Consider the following 22,686-nt stretch of genomic DNA (forward strand, 5'->3'; position numbering starts at 1 on the left):
TGTGCCTGCCATCAAGCACCTATTTATTCTAATCCCAATTTTCAGCTTTGAATGGTGCTCATCAAATTAAATCAATACAAATTCAAATCTGTTCAATTGTAATGTTGGCTATGATGAAATAAGGGGTTGTAAGAAGCAACAAGTACCTTTACCTGCCATAGTGCACTTAAGGTCTGATGCTCTTGGGTTACAGAAAGGGATTCTAATGTCAAGATATTCAAGCAAAGGAACTGTTCGACAGCTACCAATTCCCCTCTTGAGGCTTTGGTGTGTTTGTTTGACAGGAAATATGCAAACAAGGCCAATAGTTTCCTGTATGGCAGTGGAGAGGGGGCTGTGCGTGTTTTGTACGTCGCTGTTCTGGGCAGTCAGCTCTTCCCTCTCCTCCCCCCTCCTCTCTCTCTGGGCTGTTCTCTCTCCCTCCCTCCTGCCTCTGCCAAATTCACTTCCGTCACATCATGGCGACCCGGATTGCACAGGAGGCGAGCAGACTGGATTTAACAGCTGAGGACAGAGAGGTAAAGGTGAGGAGCCGGAGTGAGGGGGTGAAGCGGGGCTGTGTGTGAGAGAGGGGAGGCAGCGGCGGGGGTCCTGTTGCTGGGGGAGGGTTTGTTGGGAGAGAGAGAGAGAGAGGCGAGAGATGGAAGGAGAGGGGGAAAGCTGGGGGTTGTGTGTGTGTGAGGAGGGAGAGAAGGACACAGAACCCGGGAAATGAGCGCCGGCTTCACATGGAGCTGGGAAAAAAAAGTAAAAAAAACCCAGGGGAGGGAGAGAAATGCCACAAAGCGGTGATGATAACCCTATTTAAACAGAAATAAAACACCAAAACCCAGCCCACCGGGTCCCTTCCGGGGGGGGGGGGGAAGAAGAGGGCAAATTGGAACTTTCAGCCAAGCTTTATTTTCAATTATGCCTATTATTTTTCTAAAAACGAAAAGGAAAGTGGCGCCTTGTGACTGAGGCCCGACATTTAGTAGAAGGCGGGATTTAAATGGAGCGGGGAGGAGTGGGCACAGGGAGACAGCGGTGTATGGAGAGGCTGTCCTCTGGGAGCAGGTGTCCGCAGCTTTCTATGAACAGTGCAGACCCCCCGGTTTACAGTGCATTTCAGTCACTCACCTTCCTCCATAACTGCCCTCTATTGAGATGTTCAGCAGCATTGCCACCCCCTCCCCCCGCCCGCGGGGGGCCAGCGCAGGATGCACGAGCTCAGTGCTGGGGCCTAAGAGTCTCCTTCACTTGTATTGCGTAGTGAATGCTATCCAGAAGTAGATGCAGCCATCCTCTCTCCAAACCCGTGCACGAGCAATGATTGTCGCTTGTGCGGTCGGGAGCTTTTTCTGCATTCAGAATATGTCTCGGTCAGTGGCGTCTTTTTGTTCTTGAGCCGACTAGTACAACGCTTGGGCATTACCGCTTTATTTCAATGTGTTTTTTTTTAACGTGGAGAGGAAGTTGCTGCAGATGGAACGTCGCCCGGGCCTCGGGACTGAGCGTCCCGGGGAACGTCCCCAGATGGAACGTTGCCCGGGCGGCTGGTGCTTGTGGTTAGAACGTGGCCCGGATCTGACAGTCCCCCGGCGGCTGGTGCTGCAGTGGCAGCGCGGACGAGCACATGGAGGGGTGGGTGGGGGGGAACAGCGATGCTGCAAGTTCGCAAAACACGTTTTTTTTTTGCCGTGTGGAGGAAGAGGAAAAATGCGCATTTATGCTGAAGATAAATAAGCACGCGTGTTTAAATTTGGTGCTGGCATAATAGTGGCCTTGGTTGCAGTAAAGACGTGCGAATGAATGTCTTGAGTTTTTGCCACATGCGGTTTTTACATTCCTTCTCTTTCGTTATCCTTTAAATACAATCTTGAGCAGAGTTTGGGTGTTAACATACCTGATAATTAAACGTAGTTACAAATTAGTTACAGTTGCAGCAAGCGAAATGCACGTGGAGAACCTATTCTGGTTCCAAAATGAAAGCTGTGTACAGATATTGGGGCACAACGTGCTTTGTGCAATGTTACTGACATTGGTGCTGTGATCTGATGCAGACTGTCACCCCTGTAACTAGACTCTGGTGGTTTACCTGATAAATATTCTATGAAATCCTTTCCCCTGTTGATTTTGAAGCAGTGAAGCCTGATGCTTTTAAGTTAGTGACTTCGGGCATGCGTATACTGTGGAGATATAGGATAGGATAGGGATCTGGGAGTTGCATCAACACGCTGATGGGACACAGCAGATCTTGGGACTCCTAGAATGTGTAGACAGGAAAGTTTGTTGTTGTAGTTTTCTATCAGCAGCTTTTAAAAGTCTTGAGTCTTGCAATCTGATTATATCAGTTGCAAATATTGCCTGTTGATGACAGTTATTGAAGAACAGTGAAAAATTATCTTTCAATCAATATGTTAAGTATCTTAATTCTGCATATATTTGTTTATATGCTGTGCAACATCTTGTTTTCATATGAAAGCATATTGAAGAGAGAATGTCTAAATTTCCCCCTCCAATGTTGTGATTAATACGGGAGAGAACTTCCAAAGGGAGCAGTGGCCCTGGAACAACCATGCAAAAGTAAACTGTGTGTGTGGTGAATCTTAAAAATGTCAGTCTGTCGGCATCCCATCAGTTTCTCATCTCAACATGAGCAAGCACTTTTACAAACGTCCTAGGTCATTCAGCACCTGTGGAGGGAACATGTGAACTGATGCTTGGTGTTCACCCTTTGTCAGAACAAATTTTTGCTTTTGTGTTTCATCTGACTTCTGCGCGCGCACACTTCCAGCAGGGGTCAGTGGATATGATTGTGTGGAAGCAGTTCCTCTGTCAAGCAAGACAAACAAGGATAGTTATGGTACTTTTTTTCATTCATTCAAGGGATGTGGGCGTCACTGGTTAGGCCACCATTTATTGCCCATCCTTCATTGCCCTTGAGCAGTGGTGGCAAGCTGCCACCTTGAACTATTGCAGTCCAAATGGTGTAGATACACACGGTGCTGTTAGGGAGGGAGTTCAGGATTTTGACCCAGCAAAGGAAGGAAGGAACGGCGATATATTTCCGGGTCAGGAGGATGGTTAGTGACTTGGAGGGGAACTTCCAGATGGTGGTGTTCCCATGTATCTGCTGTCCATACCCTTCTGAAGGTGCTGTCACAGGAGCCTTGGTGAATTTCTGCAATGCATCTTGTAGATAGGACATACGGCTGCCACTGTGGCTCGATGGTGGAGGGAGTGAATATTTGTGGAAGGGGGAACAATCAAGTGGCCTGCTTTGTCTTGGATGGCGTCAAGATTCTTATGTTCTTGGAGCTGCATTCATGGACAGGCTTTTGGGATTCAGGAAATGAGTTACTCGCCACAGGATTCCTAGCCTCTGGCCTGCTCTTGTCGCCACATTATTTATGTCTAGTCGAGTTCAGTTTCTGGTCAATGGTAATCCCGCAAAATTTTGATATCACAGCGATTAGCATAGATACATTTACGGTAAAGCTAGATGGATATGAGGGAGAAGGATATGGCGATGGTATTAGATGGAGAGGGGTGGGAGGGGTTTTGTGGACCGCATGGACCCACAGTACATGCGACAAAATCTATTTACCCACTGACCATTCTAAATGCACTAGAAAGCAAAGGACAAAACTGCAGTTGCATACTATAATATATTTCACATCTGTTTTTTTACCTAAATTACTGATTGCTTGCTGCTTTTTGTAGATTGGGCTAGTCTCCTCTTGATCCTGTGTGAGTTAAGCCTCCAGTTGGCAGTTATGAGACTTGTCTCAGCAAAGCTCAGAGTCTGACCAAGAAATATCGAAGCAATAAAGAAACCTGAAGTCATCCTATGCCTCCGAGCTTTTGTATCGTGGAGGTTGAGGTATGTGATAGTGTTGCATGGGCAAATAAACACCAGGCACTTTGACCGTGTCCTTTTAATTGATCTGTGCTCTTTAATCCAGGCAGGTTTGAACAGGAGGAGGAGTAAGTGTGCGCATCTTAACTGTTGATCCTCCAAGAGGTGCACAAGTGTGCTAAACATGGAAATCAGTGGTCCAGGGTCAGTGTTCTTTGCTTGAATATTGCCCTCCTTATGTGGCTGTTTGACAAGTTCATATTCTCGCACACCTGCCGAATAATCAAGTTGGCATCTCGTCACATCATTTATGAACGATAATTGGTTGAGACTTGTGTATAAAATAATTTTGGGTGAGATGTGTAGCTGGCATTAGTACAACTGAGCCATCCTAATGTAATGTCTCTGAATCATAAAATGAGAAAGTAGACGGGCAGCTTTTCATGCTGTTGCTCTAACAGTTGACATTTCTCGTCATGTAACTGGATAACAATTCCAAAAAAATAGCAACATGAGTGACGTGAATGGGTGTTCTGACTTGTGGTGCAATTCCTGAAGGATTATGCGATTCTCGGAAGAGTGTTGTAAGATTTTCCAGCATATTTATAGGTATAATTGTATGCATATTGTTAAGACAATATGGAACAGCAATGACTACACTGAATCTCAGAATTATGCTAATGTATGTGGTTGCTATTTTTATTATACTGTAGTTTGCTTCAGTGGCATACGTTTAAAAATTCAAATGAGTTGCAATTCTCTGATCATATTCTGCGATGAAATTGTGACTAACCCCAGTATTTCCAAGCAAAGGCATGATTCTGTTTTATGTGATTGGGATATGAAGAGAATTAGATTTCTACAAGCTCATGTGTAAATAGTTGATCATTTAAGGACATAACTTGAATTGACAACTTGGTTCAATTGGTATTGTGCTCGTTATGTAGAACGTTGTGGATTGAAAAGCTCCAATTCAGGATTTGAGCACGCAATTAATACTGGCATTCCATTTTGTACTGAAGGGCTAGAGTGGATAGTTTCCTTGAATCATATTTTCAAAAAGTCTAATTATTTGAAGGTTTCAATAACGTCACCTCAAACCAAAGAAAATAAGCTTGGCTTAATTAATTTACCTTTATCCACACTGTTAGCGTGCCCCCCCCCCCCCCCCCCCTCCAATTTCTCTTCAAGGTGCTGCCCCTCAGTGGCACAATTTAGAGAAACTGTTGGTTTCCACGTGCATGTTGACAATTCTCAGCCCTATCTCACCACTGCCTATGCCAGGGGTGGGCAAACTACGGCCCGCGGGCCGCATGCGGCCCGCCAAAGGTATTTCTGCGGCCCACCAAGTCATTAAAAAAAAAAAAAAATTTTTTTTTAAAAAAAAATTTTTTTTTTTTTTGTTAAATTTTTTTTTAAAGGTTAATGGGTGGGGGGGCTGTTGGGTTACTTACTGGTATAGGGTGGATACGTTGACTTGAGTAGGGTGATCATTGCTTGGCACAACGTCGAGGGCCGAAGGGCCTGTTCTGTGCTGTACTGTTCTATGTTCTATATGAGGCGCCCACAATCATAACCGGGTGAAGTAATTATTTTACTTAATGTACTATGCGGCCCTTTGTGAATTGTGAATTTCTGAATGCGGCCCTTGCACGGAAAAGTTTGCCCACCCCTGGCCTATGCTGACCTCTTTTCTCTCCCATCCCTACTGCCTCTGTCCTGTCAGTCTCTGGTTTGAATGTTGGAAAAACTAAAACCATTGTCTTTGCCTTTCCCACCATAAAAAATTACTCTCTTCTTGCAGGTTCCATTCTCCTCCCGGACACCAGCTCAGACTTGAAACACAGAGCAACCTCAGGGGCTTGTTTGATCCTGATCTGAGATTCCAGTGTCCTATCCTCCCTATTGCAAAAATCACCTTCCACCGCTGTGACGTTGCCTCTGCCTTAGCTTGCCTGCCACTGAAACCACCATCCATGCTGCCGTCAATCCGGTTCTGCTATTCCAATGCTCCCCTGACCTGTCTCCCACCCTCCACAAAGTTGAGTTCCGTCAACATTCTGCTGTTTCTGTCATAACCCCGGTCGAAACCCACTCACCATCACCCCTGTGCTCACTGACCTATGTTGGTTCCTCAGCCACCAATGCCCTGAATTTAAAATTCCCATCCTTGTGTTCAAATTTCTCCATGACCTCGGCTCTTCTCTATCTGTGTAACTTTCTTCAGCCAGGCACCACTCTGAAAACTTGCCACTCCTCCTACTTTGGCCTTCTGTACATCGCTCATTCTCTTCATCCCACCATGGACAGCTGTGCTTTCCACTGTCCTGGCCTGTAGATCTGGAATTCCCTCCAGGTCTCACCATCACTCGTTCCTTTTAAGTTTCTCCTTAAAACCTAGCTAAGACCAAGGTTTTAGACATCATCCCTAATACTGCCAATGCCTCGGTGTCTGCGTTTGTTCGATTAAACTCTAAAGTGCTTTTATGGTGCTTTATAAATGGAATTTCTTGTAAATTCCGGAATAATTTTTGTTGCTTGTCACTGTTTTGTTTTGCTGTTAATCCTGTGATTAGGCAAAGAAAACTGCACTTTATACTCCAGATGTGGATCTGACCAGGACCTTGCGCAGCAACCATGTATACTTATTGTGAATTCTGGTCTATCTGCATGGATAACAACTACTTTTACCTACGCTTTTATGGATTCATCCATTGCACACCTTGGATGTCATCCCTGATAATTATGGTGCATGATAGTGAAATTCCTTAGTTTATGAAGGGTTAAATGTTCTGCATGCCAGGCATGAGCAATATTGTGTACAGCAGATACTGGGCTCACAGCGTGCTGGAGTGTATAATTTTGTGAAGCAGTGCTTGTGACGTAAACCCCAAGAGTGATTACCCTCCAAACTCTGAATTTATTCTCGGGTAATTCATTCTTTTGGAGCGGAGGCGTGTGGTGAGGGAGGGTAACATTCATTCCAATTGCATCTGTTGAAATCTCAAATGCTTTTAGTTCACTGAATTTTAGCCTTTTCTTAACCTATTCTGTGTAGCCTTTAATGTTAAGCAATGTTTAACAGTCAAAAACAGCTGGAAATGAACTGTAATTGGGAGTAGGTATATGTAAATAACAAATCTGATTATGTTTAATTAATGGTATTACTATCTTAATTTCCTCACCCGTATTCTATTTTTAAAGAGAAGATTTGCAGATTCATATCTAATCCAGTATTGCTTCGTGTTTCTGCAGAACCAGCTCATTATTTTATGTGACAGCTTGTGTTAACTCTGTTAAAAGCACCTCTCCCTGTTAAGTGATATGAAAACAGGCTGCAATCCAACAGACAACCATGAATAAACAGATTCTGCACCCACTGTGTGTATATTTTATATGAAATGAGTTAGGCTGTCATCAGTTATCCTGAAACAGTTGTGCTTTACTATTTTGAAGAGGAAATTAAGAAGTTTTTACTCCCAGTCGTGTCCAGATTCATTTAGATAACAGACCTTGCAAGTGGTGCATTGCACAAACACTTGTATGCCATCAGTCTGTACGAGGCAAGTGTAATTACAACATGCTGAGTCCGTAGTACATTTAGAATCATAGAGTCAGTATTGCCAAACTGCATGGAACATGGTAGTCTAAAGTATAGATATTTGCATTAACATTAGAAACATGGGTCAACATTTATTGCCCATCCTAATTGCCCTTGAGCTGAGGGTGGAGTCAATCACATTGGAGTCATACGTAGGACAGACCAGGTTCCTTCCCTTAAAGATATTAGTGAACCCGAGAGGTTTTTTACGGCAATTGACGATATTTCATCATTATACTTTAATTCGGATTTTTAAAAATTGAATTCAAATTTCACCATCTGTCGTGGGATTTGAACCCAAGTCCCCAGATGAATACCCTGGGTATTATGAGAACATAAGGAGTTTACAGATGGGTATGGATCAGTTGAGTGAGCGGGCAAAAATCTGGCAGGTGCAGTACAATGTGGGAAAATGTGAAGTTTTTAATTTTGGCAGGAAGAATAAAAAAGCAGAGTATTACTTAAATGGAGAACGGCTGCTGAAATCCGAGGTTCAGAAGGATCTGGGTGTTCCCGTGCATAAGTCACAAGCTAGTATGTAGGTTCAGCATGTGATTAAGATGGCTAATGGGATGCTGTCCTTTATTACAAGAGGAATTGCATTAAAAAGTAAGATTGTTGGGCGGGATCTTCCATCCTGCCACACTTGTTTTCTGGTGCGGTGTGCCCCTGCCAGCAGCGGGATTCTCCGTCCCGGCAGCGGGATTCTCCGTCCCGGCAGCTGGGGGCACCCCCACGCTGTCAGGAAATCTGCGGCCGTGAGTGCGCTGCCAGCAAAATGGAGGATCATGCCGACTGAGAATCCGGCCGTTATACTTCAGTTATACAGAATGTTATACTTCAGTTGTACAGGGAATTGGTATCCAAAGGTTCACAACACGTTGAATGAAGAACAAAGAATGAATGATCAACCATTTATCCTGAAGCAGTTAGTTCCCCGTGTTCTCGATTTCCCAGCCAGGAGAAAAACCACCTCAGTAACTACCCTTTAAAGCCCCTTCAGAATCTTGTACCTGTCAGTTCTCATTCTTCTAACCTCCAGTGAAGTAGATCCAATTTACTCAGCACCTCATCATTGGACAATCCTCTCATTCGGGGGCTGTTTCGCACAGGGCTAAATCGCTGGCTTTGAAAGCAGGCCAGCAGCACGGTTCGATTCCCATAACAGCCTCCCTGAACAGGTGCCGGAATGTGGCGACTAGGGGCTTTTCACAGTAACTTCATTTGAAGCCTACCATGACAATAAGCGATTTTCATTTCATTTTCATTCCAGGAACCAATCCAGTGAATCTTTGCTGTATCTCCTCAATTACAATATCCTTCCTTAGATATGCAAACCAGAATGTCTCAGTGTTCCATGTGTGGTCTCACCAATGCTTCATACATTTGTAGCAAGGCTTCCTTGTTATTGTACCCCAATCACAGTCACGTTGTAGTAAAGACCAGTGTGACATTTGCTTTCTAAATTGCTTGCTGTATCAGATACTCCAGTCTCTCTGAATATCAACATATAAAATATCACTCATCTAAAAAATATTCTGCTTTTGAGTTTTTGTTACGAATTACCCTGCGTTTCTCCACCTGCCACCTTCTTGCCCACTCACTCATCCTGCTGTATCTGTTTGCAGCTTCTTTCTGTCCTCTCATTCCCACCCAGTTTTGTAATGTCAGCAAACGTGGATACATGACTGTCTCCTCATCAAAGTCATTAATATAGATTGTAAATAATTAGCTGAGGCCCCAGCCCTGATCCTTGCAGCACTTCCGTAGTCACAGCCTGCCATCTTGAAAATGCCTCCATCATCCCCACACTCTATTCCTTGTCCATTATCCAATTCTCAATCCATGCTATTATGTTGGTGCAGACTTGATGGGCCGAATGGCCTCCTACTGCACTGTAGGGGTTCTATGTTCGCCTAACTCCATGAGCCATCATCTTGCATATTATTATTAATTTTTTTGCAGTTCCCTATCAAATGCCTTTTGGAAATAACATGGGAGTTAGCTCAGCAACTTTGTGGCTGTGCAGTGAACAATTAAAGATCTGTTTTGGGGCGAGCTGTATTATATTTTCACAGTTCTGATGGAAGTGCCCAAAACAGAATATATCCAGTTACTCAGTCTTGGGTCTGAATAATTTGTTTAGGGGGTGTGGATTGAAATTTAGGGTTAGTTCATCCGACTCCTTAAACAGCCCGGTCACTCCCTAATCAGTACCAGTCAGTACCTGAATAGCATTACCTTTCAATCATTTCCCATGAGGTTAGTTTAGCATTCTACCTCAGTAATTCTTTGACAGCTGTAAATAATGTTTAAAATTGGAAGCTCTGGAAGGATTGATGCTGCTGTAGACCAGAAATTGAAATTTGTCGCCTCTCAACGAAGTGTGTTAGGGCTTTTACTGCTTGTAATATTTAATTTTAATCTCTGCCAGTGAGATTTCTGGGGTAGTGGCCAAAATGTTATGGACAGAGGTGAAAACTGCTTCACAAAAGACTTGAAATGCACCAATGGACAACAAACGACACTGTTTGAAATAATATATAATTGCTGCAGAAAATAATGACTTTTTTGACAATTTATACTTGTGGAATAGAATAAACCTTGCCATCTTTTCCACCTTAATACCTACCCTGTTGACAAAGCATTGTGTCACCCGTCCCTATAGCTCTTTTGACCTGATTTTGCTGTGAACTCCTATGAAGTCTCTTGAGACATGTTGCAATTTAACAAATGCAAATATTATACAAGATAGTCTACTCTGGCAAACACACTGCTCACAGGTAATGCTTGAACAACTTGCCTGTGAGAAAGATGTGCTGGATTTTGCTTTATTAAGAACGGTGAGGATGACTGGGCCTACAGTTATTAAATAGTGAATTGGCATTGAATTAACTATTCAAACTTTCACTTTCTAAGGTTCTGACTGTGCCCCAGCAAGGATTCTCCTATCTGATTGGTTAAGGAGTTACCTTCCGTGTTCACACAGGTCATAGGTCCTCCAGGGGGCACCGCATCATTATGACTAATTTATAGTCGGTTCCATGGCAAAATCCCACAAAGTCTGTGGAGAAATGCAAGTCTAATGAGTAGCTTATCTGCTATGCATTTTTCCACACACTTTATCCAAATCACACTGAAGCCTCATCTCTGCATCCTCCTCCTAGCTCAGTCTAATGAGTAGCAGAGTTCAACCCATCGGATTCACCTGTCACTGTACGATAGCATCACAGTCTCTTTGCTTTTATTAAGAAGGGCTTAACTGGGGTTTATTGAAAACATTTGGTGAAAGCGCAGACTGAGTCACCTTGGGTTATGCTGTGAAGCAGCCAATCTATAGTGTGTGTGAAAATCAAGCTGTGTAGTACGAGGATGCAATTCTGATGGTGCAGCGGAGGAAGCTGCTGACTCTTTTGGGTTGACAGTTGTGCACGCTCAGATCCCCTTTGAGCCACGGTGTGCCACCAACTCTTGCTCTGATTTGAGTTGTGCTTCTGGAGGTATTAAACCGCCAGCTGTGGTGGCATGATGCTTCTTAGCAGCTTAGAGATGTGAATGTTTTTTGTTATACAGGTGTGGGCAGGAAAGCTGCTTATTGGAAAAGAAAATGCATAGCTGCTGAACAACTTAACAACCAAACGTATTTCTGCACATTTGCAGTGGATGTTTCACAGCTTTGTTTCTAGCAAGTCTGGAGAATAGTGGCACAATCTGAGCTTTCAATACTGAGATAGGGTGGGTTAGAGTGTAACTCAACAATGGTGTTTTAATGGCAGAGCAGTCCTCGGGGTGGAATTGTCTGCTTGCTCCTGTCCCAAACTCTTGTTCGAAATTGAGTTATGCCTCCATGAATCTAAGAATCTATCTGGGGTCAGGTGAACCCGGATTTGTCTGTGAGGCCCTAACTGCACTTTCTGCAGCCTCTTTTTAAACTCCCCCTTCGATAACTTCCTCAGATAAGGAGATCAAAACTGCACACCATATTCCAAGCCGTTATAATTGCAGCAAGACCACTGCTCCTGTACCCAAATCTTCTCGCTATGAAGGCCAATATAATTGCCTCCTTGCTGCCTGCTGCACCTGCATGCTTACCTTCAGTGACTTGTATACAAGGACACCCTGGTCTCTTTGCACAGAGTCTCTGTCAATCTCTGGTCATTTAGATAATTGTCTTCCCACCTGTTATTGCTACCAAAGTGGATAACCTCCCGTTTATCCACATTATACTGCATCTGCTATGCATATTTCCACACAATTTATCCAAATCACACTGAAGCATCATCTCTGCATCCTCCTCCTAGCTCAGCCTCCCATCCAGTTTTGTGTCATTCACAAATTTGGAGATATTACATTTTGTTCCCTCATCTAAATCATTTATATATATATATATATATATATATCTGGGGTGTTAGCTCTGATCTCTGTAGTACCCCACTAGTCACTGCCTGCCAATTTGAAAACGACTTGCTAATTCCTACTCTCTTTTTTTTCTGTCTGTCAACCAGTTTTCTGTCCATCTCAATACACTACTCCCAATCCCGTGCGCTCTAATTTTCCACATTATGTGGCACTTTGTCAAAAGTCTCCTGAAAGTCCAAATAAACCACATCCACTGGCTCCCTCTCATCACCCCTACTAGCTACATTCTCAAAGAATTCCAGTAAATTTGTCACGCATGATTTCCCTTTTGTGATGAACGGCTGCTACCTCTGGGTTGAACCTCTCGAGGCAAATTTAATTTTTTCCAGACTGAGAAACCCTGCCATGTTGCTGACCCATACTCCTGACTTTGGAGGCTCCGAGTCCCTCCATCCCAGCAAAATCTGTCTCCGGGCCACCAGGGAGGAGAAGGCTAGGGCATCTCCCCCGGGCCCTACCTCCTTTTTTAAATACTGGGGTTACGTTAGCTACCCTCCAATCTGTAGGAACTGTTTCAGAGTCCATGGAATCTCAAATGTTTACAGTTGTGTTCCCCTTTCTAACTTTTTAAACTTTCATTGAAATCTTCAATTTCAGTGTCCTCATCCATTAAATTCCACAGGTCTGCTCTGAGTGCAGTCTTACAGGGATCGGGCGCTGGTCATGAACCAACTGATGGCTGCCATGCCGCGATTCCTCCCCAAGTTTGTTGGCAAGATTCAGAAGGAATTTGTTGGATGAAAGACCACACTGGTTCTCTGCTGCAGTGCACATACTTTGTTTGAAAAGAGCAATCAGGTGCTGGTGTGCCTTTGCACCCAGACAATGACTTTTGCCTTTAAACCTTGCAGGCATACCTGTATGTCAGGGATCCTCCTAGATGGTGTACTACGCTGATGTGTTTATTCCACCAGCTGTGCAGTATCCAATGCGACACATGGGAACAGAAGTAGGCCTGTCCCGCCATTCAAATAGATCATGGCTGTTCTATGATCTAACTTCATACACCTGTCTTTGGCCCATATTGCATAATATCTTTGCTTAACAAAAATCTATCTCGGATTTAAAATTAACAACTGGTCTAGCTTCAACTTCTGTTTGTGTGCCAGAGTTCCAAACCTCTACCAGCCTTTGAGTGAAGAATGCATTCTAACATCTCTCACAAAAGGTCTGGCTCTAAAATTTAGACTATGCACGCATGTTTTACAATCCCCAATCAGTAGATTATCTTTATCTACTCTGTCTTTCCCGGTTAATATCTTGAATACTTCAATCAGATCATCCTAGAACTTTCTAAATTCTAGCGAAAACAGGTCATAACCTAACCTAGTCTAGATATCATTTTTGTAAACCTACGTTGCACTCCTTTCAAGGTCAAAATATCCTTCCTACGGTGTGGTGCCCAGAACTGCCCACTACTCCAAATGGGGTCTAACCAGGGTTTTGTATAACTGTAGCATAAGTTCTGAATGTCTATACTCCAATTCTCTAGATATGAAGGTTAGCAATCCAGTAGCCTTTTTGATTATTTTCTGTTGTTGAATTTCTAGGATCTATGCACCAAGTCTCTTTGGGCATCCACTGTATTTAACCGTTTCCCATTTAGAAAGTACCCTGCTCTATCCTGTTTTTGCTCCAAAGTGAGTAACTTCACACTTGCTTACATTGAATTTCATCTGTCACAATTTTACCCATTCACCTTGTCTGTCAGTTATCTCCTTGCAATTTTATGCCATCATTTAGATTGTATGCAATGCCACCTAACTTTATGCCATCAGCAAATTTCGATATATGACTTTGTGCCATCATTCAAGTTGTTAATGCATAGAGGTCCCAACGCAGATCCTGGTACACCACTAGGCATATCCTACCGATTAGAGTAATTACCCTTTATCCCCCCTCTCTGTCGCCTGCCACTCAACCAATTCCCTACCCATGTCATTAATTTGCCCTCAACTTCCTGCGCTTCCACCTTAGTTAATAGTCTCTTATGTGGGACTTTATCAAATGCCTTCTGGAAGTCCATAAAAATAACATATATAGACATTCCCTTGTCCACTACCTCAGTCACCTCTTCAAATAATTCAATGAGTTTGTCAGGCATGCCCTTTCCTTCACAAATCCATGCTGGCTCTCGCTGAGTGACGACACTTTTTTGAGGTGTTCAGCAGACCCTATCCCTGATTATAGACTCCAGCAATTTCCCCTCCACCGATATCAGGCTAAGCGGTCTGTAATTCCCTAATTTTCCCCCTTTCACCAGTAAAAAGTGAAGTGACGTGCAATTTTCCAATCCCGAGCAACCAAACCTGAATCTAGGGAACTCTGAAAGATTATAGTTGGGGCATCTATAATGTGCTCCCCTACTTTAACCATCAGGTCCTGGGGATTTGTACTCTTTAGTTCCATTAATTTCCTAGGTACTGATGCTGTACTTAAGTCAATTGTATTAAGTCCCTGTCCTTTATTGACTATTAATTTTTTGGGGACTTCTGGCAGGTTATTCACCTTTTCAACTGTAAATACTGAGCACATTCTCCCAGTGCCTACGTGATTCTCGCCTCCACAACCCAAAGATGTGCAGGGTAGGTGTATTGGCCACGCTAAATTAACCCTTAATTAGAAAAAAATGAATTGGGTACTCTAAATTTATTTTTTTTAAACTGTAAATACTGAGGCAAAGTAATTATCTGCCATTTCCCCATTATCACTGACAGTATCTCCATTTTCAGGTTTTCGTGGGCCTACATTGCTCCTGGCCACCCGTTTTCCCTTTATATAACTATACAATTTCTTCTTATTTATTTTGATGTTCCCTGGAAGTTTCCTTTCAATATACCTTTTAGTAGCTCTTATACGCTGTTTGTGACCCTTTGTTGGTCTTTGTATCTATCCATTTGTCCGGATCTGTGCTGTTTTGCATTTTTGTAAGCCCTTTTAGTTTTATGCTGTCCCTAACCTCTTTAGTGTATTTTTGTGAAGTGGCACATAGCTGCTGTTTCTAAATCCAGAGGGTCTCCATGCCCCCTTGCCGAGTTGTCTGTCTTTACCAGTAACTGATCGGGGTCTGGAGCATGGTCCCCTCCAGATGGGGTTCTCCCTATCATAAGTGGTGGCTATTATCTACTGCTCAGGAATCTATACCTCAATTAACATAGGCTCATGTGTCTGGCGGAGCAGAGGGTATGGGCTGCCAAGGTGACCAGGGTTGGGATGTATTGGATGGCATAGGGGAGGTCTGCAGGAGCTGGCATGACGCGTGTCCTTGGGTCGAGTCCAGCTCCAGTTCACAAACCTTAGAAATTGTGGTTCTCAGCCACGATGGTACCTGCAGTGTCGATTGATGAGGCGTGTGTGAACTGAATCCCATTTGGGTGCCAAGTCCTGGAACCACCTCCCTTAGGGTGGAGAGGGCTCAGACCCACAACCTGAGCTGGCTCTCTGAAATGCTTTTGGTGCCATCGACTCTGCAAGGAGGGGTTTCCAGTAGGGATTTATCTTGCTCACCCTCTCTTTTCTCGTTCTTGTCAGCTATCCAGGCATTCCACGATATTCCATTCTCCCACCCAGGGGAGGTGGGGCCCCTAGTGGGGGCTCCTTACTAGGGAGTTCTCCCTTTGCCCATCAGGGTTTTGTCATGGCGGGTGTCATACACGTCGGTCTCACAAAAATGTGTTATCTATTCACAGGCCTCCTGTAATTTGTGGCCTGGAGGGGAGTGTTTTCCATGTATGTGGAATGTTTGAGATAGTTTCTCCTCCAGGCCAAGCTGCAGTCCAGTTCTGATCTCTTGAACTTCAACCACCTGGTACAGAGGGAAGCAAGCAAATCAATATACCTCCTCGTGGGCCTGTTCCTGGGCCTTGTCAAGATGGCCATCAACAAAGACAAGAAATGGGTGGTTGTTCTGGCTGACTGACCATACAGGGTGTACCTGGAGATGGAGTATACAATGTCCACCGGTATGCCTGAGGCCTTCTACAATCAGTGGTGATAAAGAGGACTGGAATGCATCATCAGCCCTGGAAATATCGCCTTCATTTTATTAGTTAAGTTTCCTTTAAGGTTTCTGGGTTTTGTTGTTATTTCTATATTAGTGTTGTCCGTTTCAAAATGATCAGTTAGTTCCTCTTTAATAACAATTGTCCGGTTGGAGCGAATGAGGTGTAAATAGAGGCAGACTGAAACTGTGGTTTTGGGTTAGCAGGTGTCTACTTGTAATATGTAACTCTTAAGTAAATTTAGAAGTGCGTGCAAAGATTGGCCCCGGTTCTATCCTTGACTAACTGGCTTTCTGGAATAGAACACAAAGCAGCAAGTCACCTACTCTCCATGTGACCATTTCCGTTTTCAACCCAACTTAATTTTCCAGCCTCCCAATTCCAGCCTTATACTGACCAGCCTCCCTCTCTATGCCATCTGCTTCCTTTGCCTCCTCCCATGAACGCACACTTGACCCGAGCCAGCTCCTTCACTAACAGTGGGTGACACCACAGCTACTTGCATTTATATAGCACCCATGACATAGTGAAACGTTCCAAGGCAGTTAATGGGAAGTAATCAAATAAAATTTGACACCAAGCTCAAAATTCGGATGAATTGGGACAAGTGGCCAATTGCTTGGGTAAAGAGGAGGAGAGAGATGTAGAGATTTAAGGAGGGAATTCCAGCCTATTTTGAGTGAAGAAACTTGTGTGACTTGTACACTTCCCAAAATGCCATTTGCAAGATGAGAGTGAGTTGGTTAAGAGGATGATTGCATTTACAATATTTTTGACTGCATTATCTTCTCGATGTCATTGAAAATACAAGGTTAATTTTGGTATTGATGACCTCTGCTGTCTTTGTGTCTCTTCCCCATACTTCTTATTGGGTTGGATCTGGCATATCCCATCTTACAAAGCTGGCAGCGACCACACAATAAAGGTGTGGATTCGTCGAGGTCCGCAATTGAGGAGAAGAGAAAATACTGAGTCGAACATGCCTTGATAAATCCGCCAAATTAACACCGGGGTTATCATGAGCAGCACGAGATCATTCGACACGAGCTGGGGAATGCTAACATTGCTTGCAGCGATCAATCTGAAAGCTGCTCTCCATTCTGTACTTGCTGATCAATTCTGCAGAAGCTACAGGCTGGCTGTGAAGCAGAGAACTTCAGATTTGATTGCTGCAGATTCTGAGTCAGCTGAGTGTCCTGGAGCCATTGCAGCAAGAAGGAGTTCATTCGGCCATGGTTGTCTGTCGAGCAATCCCGTCGGCCCTATTGCCCTGTTCTATTCCCATAACCCTAGCCCTGTAAGTTTATCGCAAATGTCGGTCAAGTTTCCTTTTGAAATCATTAATAATGGTCTCCAATTCCACTGCCCACACGGGCAGCATGTGGTGAAGAAAAAGTTGTTCCTCGCGTGTCTCTCTCTCTCTCTCTCTTTCCCCCCAACCACCACCGCATCTCTTCCTGTCCTTTCATTAAGTCTTTCCCCCCAACCACCACTGCATCTCTTCCTGTCCTTTCATTAAGTCTTTCCCCCCAACCACCACTGCATCTCTTCCTGTCCTGTCATTAAGACTGACATGCTGTGCGGTAAGACATTTCGAACAGGTGGATGATTAGCTGTGCTGATGTGAAAAGGATAGAAGCCTGAGCTTGTCCGCCTGACACACCTGTTTACCTGCACAAAGAACTGGTTATTATTTCCATTTCTATCGTCTTTTTAATTGAAACACTGAGCCGCTTTGCAATAAAATTTGAAAGGGTTTCGGTATAGCCGTACTGTGGGTGAATGATTCGTATGTGTTTGTGTAAACATGAATAAATTACAGATCAGACCAGTTTTTGCAGTGACTCAGTGGGCCTCATTTTTACCTGCGTTAGAGGATTGTGGGGTCAAAGTTGTACTCCAGAGAATTGCAGGCTCAACCAAGTTTTTCGCTTGGGTGCGGTTATGAGGGAATGTATAATGAGACATTAAACCCAAGATCCTGTCTGCTCCCTCGGGTGGATGGAAAAGATCCCATGGCATTATTTCAAAGAAGAGGTGGGGACTTTTTACCTGTGTACTGGCCATGGCCAATATTTATCCCATGCAAACATATGAATCCAGATCAGGAGTAGGCCACTCAGCCTATCGAGCCTGTTGTGCTATTCAATAAATTCAGGGCTGCTCTGATTGTAACTTCAACACCACATTCCTGCTTACTCCCCCGATAACCTTTCACCCCCATGCTCATCCATAATCCATCTAGCTCTGCCTCAAAAATATTCAAAGATTCTGCTTCCACTGCCTTTTGGGGCAGAAAGTTCTAGAGACTCGAGACCTTCTGAGAGAAAAAAATTCTCCTTATCTCCATCTTAAATTTGTGACTCTTTCTTTTTAGTCACTGATCCTAGATCTGATTACTCTGATAAGAGGAAACATCCTCTCCACACCCACCATGTCAATACATCTCTTACTCTTCTAAACTCGAGTGGATACAAACCTAACCTCTCCAATCTTCCTTCATTCCTTATATTGGTCTAGTAATTTTTTTTCTGTAAACTGCTTCTAGCGGTTTTGCATCTTGCGTAAGGAGACCAGTACTGTACACAATACTCCAGATGTGGTCTCACCAATGCCCTGTACAACTGAAGCATAACCTTCCTACTTTTGTAATCAGCTTCTCTCACAATTAGTGATAACATTCTATTAGCTTTCCTCATGACTTGCTGTAGTTGTAGACCAACCTTTTGAAATTCATGCACTAGGACACCCAGATCCTTCTGCACCTCAGAGCTCTGAAATCTCTCCCCATTTAGATAATAAGTATATTGTTTTTATTCTTCTTGCCAAAATGGACACTTTCACATTTGCCCACATTATACCTCATTTGCCAGAGTTTTGCCCACTCATTTAACATATGAATGTTCCTGTGTAGCTTTCTTACGTCCTCTACACAATTCATTGTCCTACTATCCGCCAGCCAGCATTACTTGAAACAGATCATTTGATTGTCATCTCGCTTTTGGGACCTTGCTGTGCACATATTGCCTGCAGCATTTCCTGCATTACCACAGTGACTAGACAACCAATATAAGTATTTTGAAATCTGGGGTTGTTTAGCACAGGGCTAAATCACTGGCTTTGAAAGCAGACCAAGGCAGGCCAGCAGCACGGTTCAATTCCCGTACCGGCCTCCCCGAACAGGCGCTGAAATGTGGCGACTAGGGGCTTTTCACAGTGACTTCATTTGAAGCCTAATTGTGACAATAAGCGATTTTCATTCATTTCATTAATTTCAAATAAAGGGGTGTTGGATGCTCTGAGACTGTGAAAGCTGCTATAAATGCAAGTTATTCCTTTTGCCCGTAATCTCTTCATCGGAAGGACCAAGATAGAGTGTTGAGTTTCTGGAGGCCTTGCAAGCACCTGAGAGGCAGTGCCCGGCTAGAGTACTTGGCTGATTGGTGATGGGCATGGATGAAACTAAACAGTGAAGAATGGCCCCAAAGTGCTGAACTACGACAGGTGAAGGTAAAAGGATGCAGTATCAAGTTTCTTGTCTGCGAAGCAGTATGGTAGCACAGTGCTCAGCACAGTTGCTTCACAGCTCCAGGGTCCCAGGTTCAATTCCAGGCTTGGGTCACTGTGCGGATTCTGCACGTTCTTCCAGTGTCTGCATGGGTTTCCTCCGGGTGCTCCCGTTTCCTCCCACAGTCCAAAGATGTGCAGGTAAGATTGATTGGCCACGCTAAATTGCCCTTAGTGTCCAAGCAGGTTAAGTGGAGTTACTGGGTTACACGGATAGGGGTGGAGGTGTGGCATTGAATAGGGTGCTCTTTCCAAGAGCCAGTGCAGACTCGATGGGTCGAATGGCCTCCTTCTGCACTTTAAATTCTCTGATTCTTTGTAGTCACAAAGGATGGTGAGTTTGGTTTGGTTTTATGTGGGCATAGCATTGACCGAACTGCAGCTGAGATGAGAACGGATCTGGCTGGTAACTATGCTTTGGACAACATTGAGAAAGGAGGCCGTTAACTCTTGAGATTTACGAAGTTCGGGATGCTTCACGAAATCTAACGAGACCTCCCAGGTGTTCGATCCCGGGCCTTGGGATATTCTGGAGTAGACATAGTTACATGGGGCTGATAACTCACTTAAATATGCACATTTGGATCCCGCCAGTGAGGGTAAGACCCAGATTTCGAGGTCTCGTTAGATTTTACGAGGCATCCCGAGCATCATAAATCTCGCAAGATTTAAAGGCCTTGTTGCGTCACTGAGTCGGGCGCGATGAGGCCGTTCAATCGGGCCCCCTATATCAGATTCACCAGTCCATTGCTATGCGGTCTGAGCGAGAAGCCCAGCTCGACCCTCCCCAGACCTTACCCGTGGTCCTGCAAATATTTACCCGCAGCCCTTCAGATAATGATCTAATCCCCATTTTTGAAAGCTGTGATTGACCCTGTCTGTCTCCACCACTCTTCTCCGGGTAATCTAGATCTAAATCACTCACTCTGCCTTTGTTTCTTTGCCGCTCATCTTTTTAACTGGAAAGGCCAAGTGCTCTATTGTAATACATCACTACTGTCAACATGAATAGACTAGATTTTACTCTCTGGTTCATCTGTTACATTACTGTTTTGTTTGAAGCTTCTAACTTGATCATGCACTCTTGTTCAAGGTGCACAGTAATGGGCGAGTTTATCATATCATAGAATTTACAGTGCAGAAGGAGGCCATTAGGCCCATCGAGTCTGCACCGGCTCATGGAAAGAGCACCCTACCCAAGGTCAACACCTCCCCTTATCCCAAGAACCCGGTAACCCCACCCAACACTAAGGGCAATTATGGACACTAAGGGCAATTTATCATGGCCAATGCACCTAACCTGCACATCTTTGGACTGTGGGAGGAAACCGGAGCACCCGGAGGAAACCCATGCACACACGGGGAGGATGTGCAGACTCCGCACAGACAGTGACCCAAGCCGGAATCGAACCTGGGACCCTGGAGCTGTGAAGCCATTGTTCTAACCACAATGCTACCGTGCTGCCTGATACAGTTATCCTGATACATGGTTTTAGATTCCTAACATGCAGTCCTACTCTCTGAGCTTAGCACAGCATTGACATTTGGAAGATACTCAAATGTAAAAATTGTAGATACTGTTTTACAGATGGATATTTTTCAACCTCCGCCTCGGACATGTGCTGTCAATCTTGTGTTTCCTGCGTGTTGGGAGAGAAATCTACTCATTTAATCAGCATGCCATCTCTGCTCTCTATGTCCTCTCCCTGCCCCCCTCCTTCTCCTGCTGCAAAGTTTTACATACAGCTTTAGGGTCAGTCTTTATTGGCCCTTAATATTATCCCTTAATATTTGTCGTTCAGTGCGTTATCCATTAAAGTATTCTCAATCAGAAATGTATATGTTGCATTGGAGGTACTGACTTTACGTTTGTTAATTCATAATGTTTAACATTGCTAAATGTTGGAATAAATTTACTCAGTAAGATATTTTCACCAGGAAATACGAGATGTTAGTCAATAATAGATGATGTTTGCCTCTGTATACTGGCCAGTACGATGAGCTGGCTCTGATTGTTATAGAGTGCTGCTTTTTATTTTAAAACAAATATTATTTTATTAATAGATTTCTTAATTAACAAACGCGATCAAAACTACAACACAACTCTGCAAAAATTGTTCAAATATTATACAATTGTTGTACTAACAGCACAAGGGATCCGACATAATAATAATAATATAGCAAAACGCACAACAGAGGCTACGTCCAAACCCCCCCCCCTCACCCATATTCCCCTCGAATCCCACAAATAAACCCCCCCCACCTCTCAAACAGATGATGGTAATGAGCCCTTTGAAATGTGAGATAAATGGCTGCCACCTCGGGTAGAATCCCTCCACCGACCCCCTCGCTTTGTACTTGACCTTTTCCAGATATAAAAAGTCCATGAGGTCTCTTAACCAGGCCGAGGCACGAGGCAGAGTGGAGGCTCTCTATCCCAGTAGAACTAGACTTCGGGCCAACAGTGAGACAAAGGCAAGTGCATCCGCCTTCACCCCCTTCTGCAGCCCTGGCGAGTCTGATACCCTGAAAATGGCCACCAACGGACAAGGCCCCAGATCTATATTAAGAACTGCTGACATGGTGCTAAAGAAGGCGATCCAAAAGTTCACCGTCTTTGGACAAGGCCAGAACATATGGGTATGGTTGGTGGGCACACGAGAACGCGCTTGTCCTTCACTCCGTTAAGGAACCCGCTCATCTTCCTTTTGGTTAGATGAACTCTGTATGGTTAATTCCTGGCTTGCGTCTGTGCGGAGTCTGCACGTTCTCCCCAAGTCTGTGTGGTTTCCTCCGGGTGCTTGTTAGGTCAATTGGACATTCTGAATTCTCCCTCAGTGTACCTGAACAGGTGCCAAAATGTGGCGACTGGGGGATTTTCACAGTAATTTCATTGCAATGTTAATGTAAGCTTACTTGTGACACTAGTAAAGATTATTATACCACCTTGAGTTGGATCAGTCTGAGCCGCGTGCAGAGTGAGGTAGAATTTACCCTACAAAAGGCCTCATTCCACACATCCTCATCTAATATGCATCCCAACTACTCCCATTTTGCCTTCACTTAATCAAGTGGCATAGATTCCAATGAGATGGTATGCTCATAGATATTCGAGACCCGCAACCCCCTCCACCGTCTTTGCAAACCGTATGATTTCCCCCAACAGGGAAGATTGTGGCATCAAAGTTAGCGCAGGGCAAGTCCGCAAATATAGTCACACAATTGAAGATATCTGAGTCGCTGTGTCCCCGATAATT

The 22,686-nt window shown here is 44.1% G+C and overlaps 1 protein-coding gene across 3 annotated transcripts in view; it reads left to right on the plus strand.

Annotated features, from left to right (window-relative positions):
* The first annotated feature begins 396 nt into the window (after nucleotides 1-396).
* LOC119969211 (gamma-taxilin-like) overlaps nucleotides 397-22,686 on the plus strand; it is a 102,577-nt gene continuing 80,287 nt past the window's right edge. Inside the window, exon 1 of one of the 3 annotated variants that reach the window (XM_038802512.1) lies at nucleotides 397-524. In XM_038802512.1, coding sequence (XP_038658440.1) covers nucleotides 459-524 — 66 coding nt within the window. In that variant the 5' untranslated portion in view covers nucleotides 397-458. Of the gene's footprint in view, nucleotides 525-21,801; nucleotides 22,070-22,686 lie in introns of those variants that run through there. The other 2 variants (XM_038802514.1, XM_038802511.1) reach the window with 2 other exon arrangements.

Source organism: Scyliorhinus canicula, chromosome 7, assembly GCF_902713615.1.
Source record: "Scyliorhinus canicula chromosome 7, sScyCan1.1, whole genome shotgun sequence".
NCBI classification, from domain to species: Eukaryota; Metazoa; Chordata; class Chondrichthyes; order Carcharhiniformes; family Scyliorhinidae; genus Scyliorhinus; species Scyliorhinus canicula.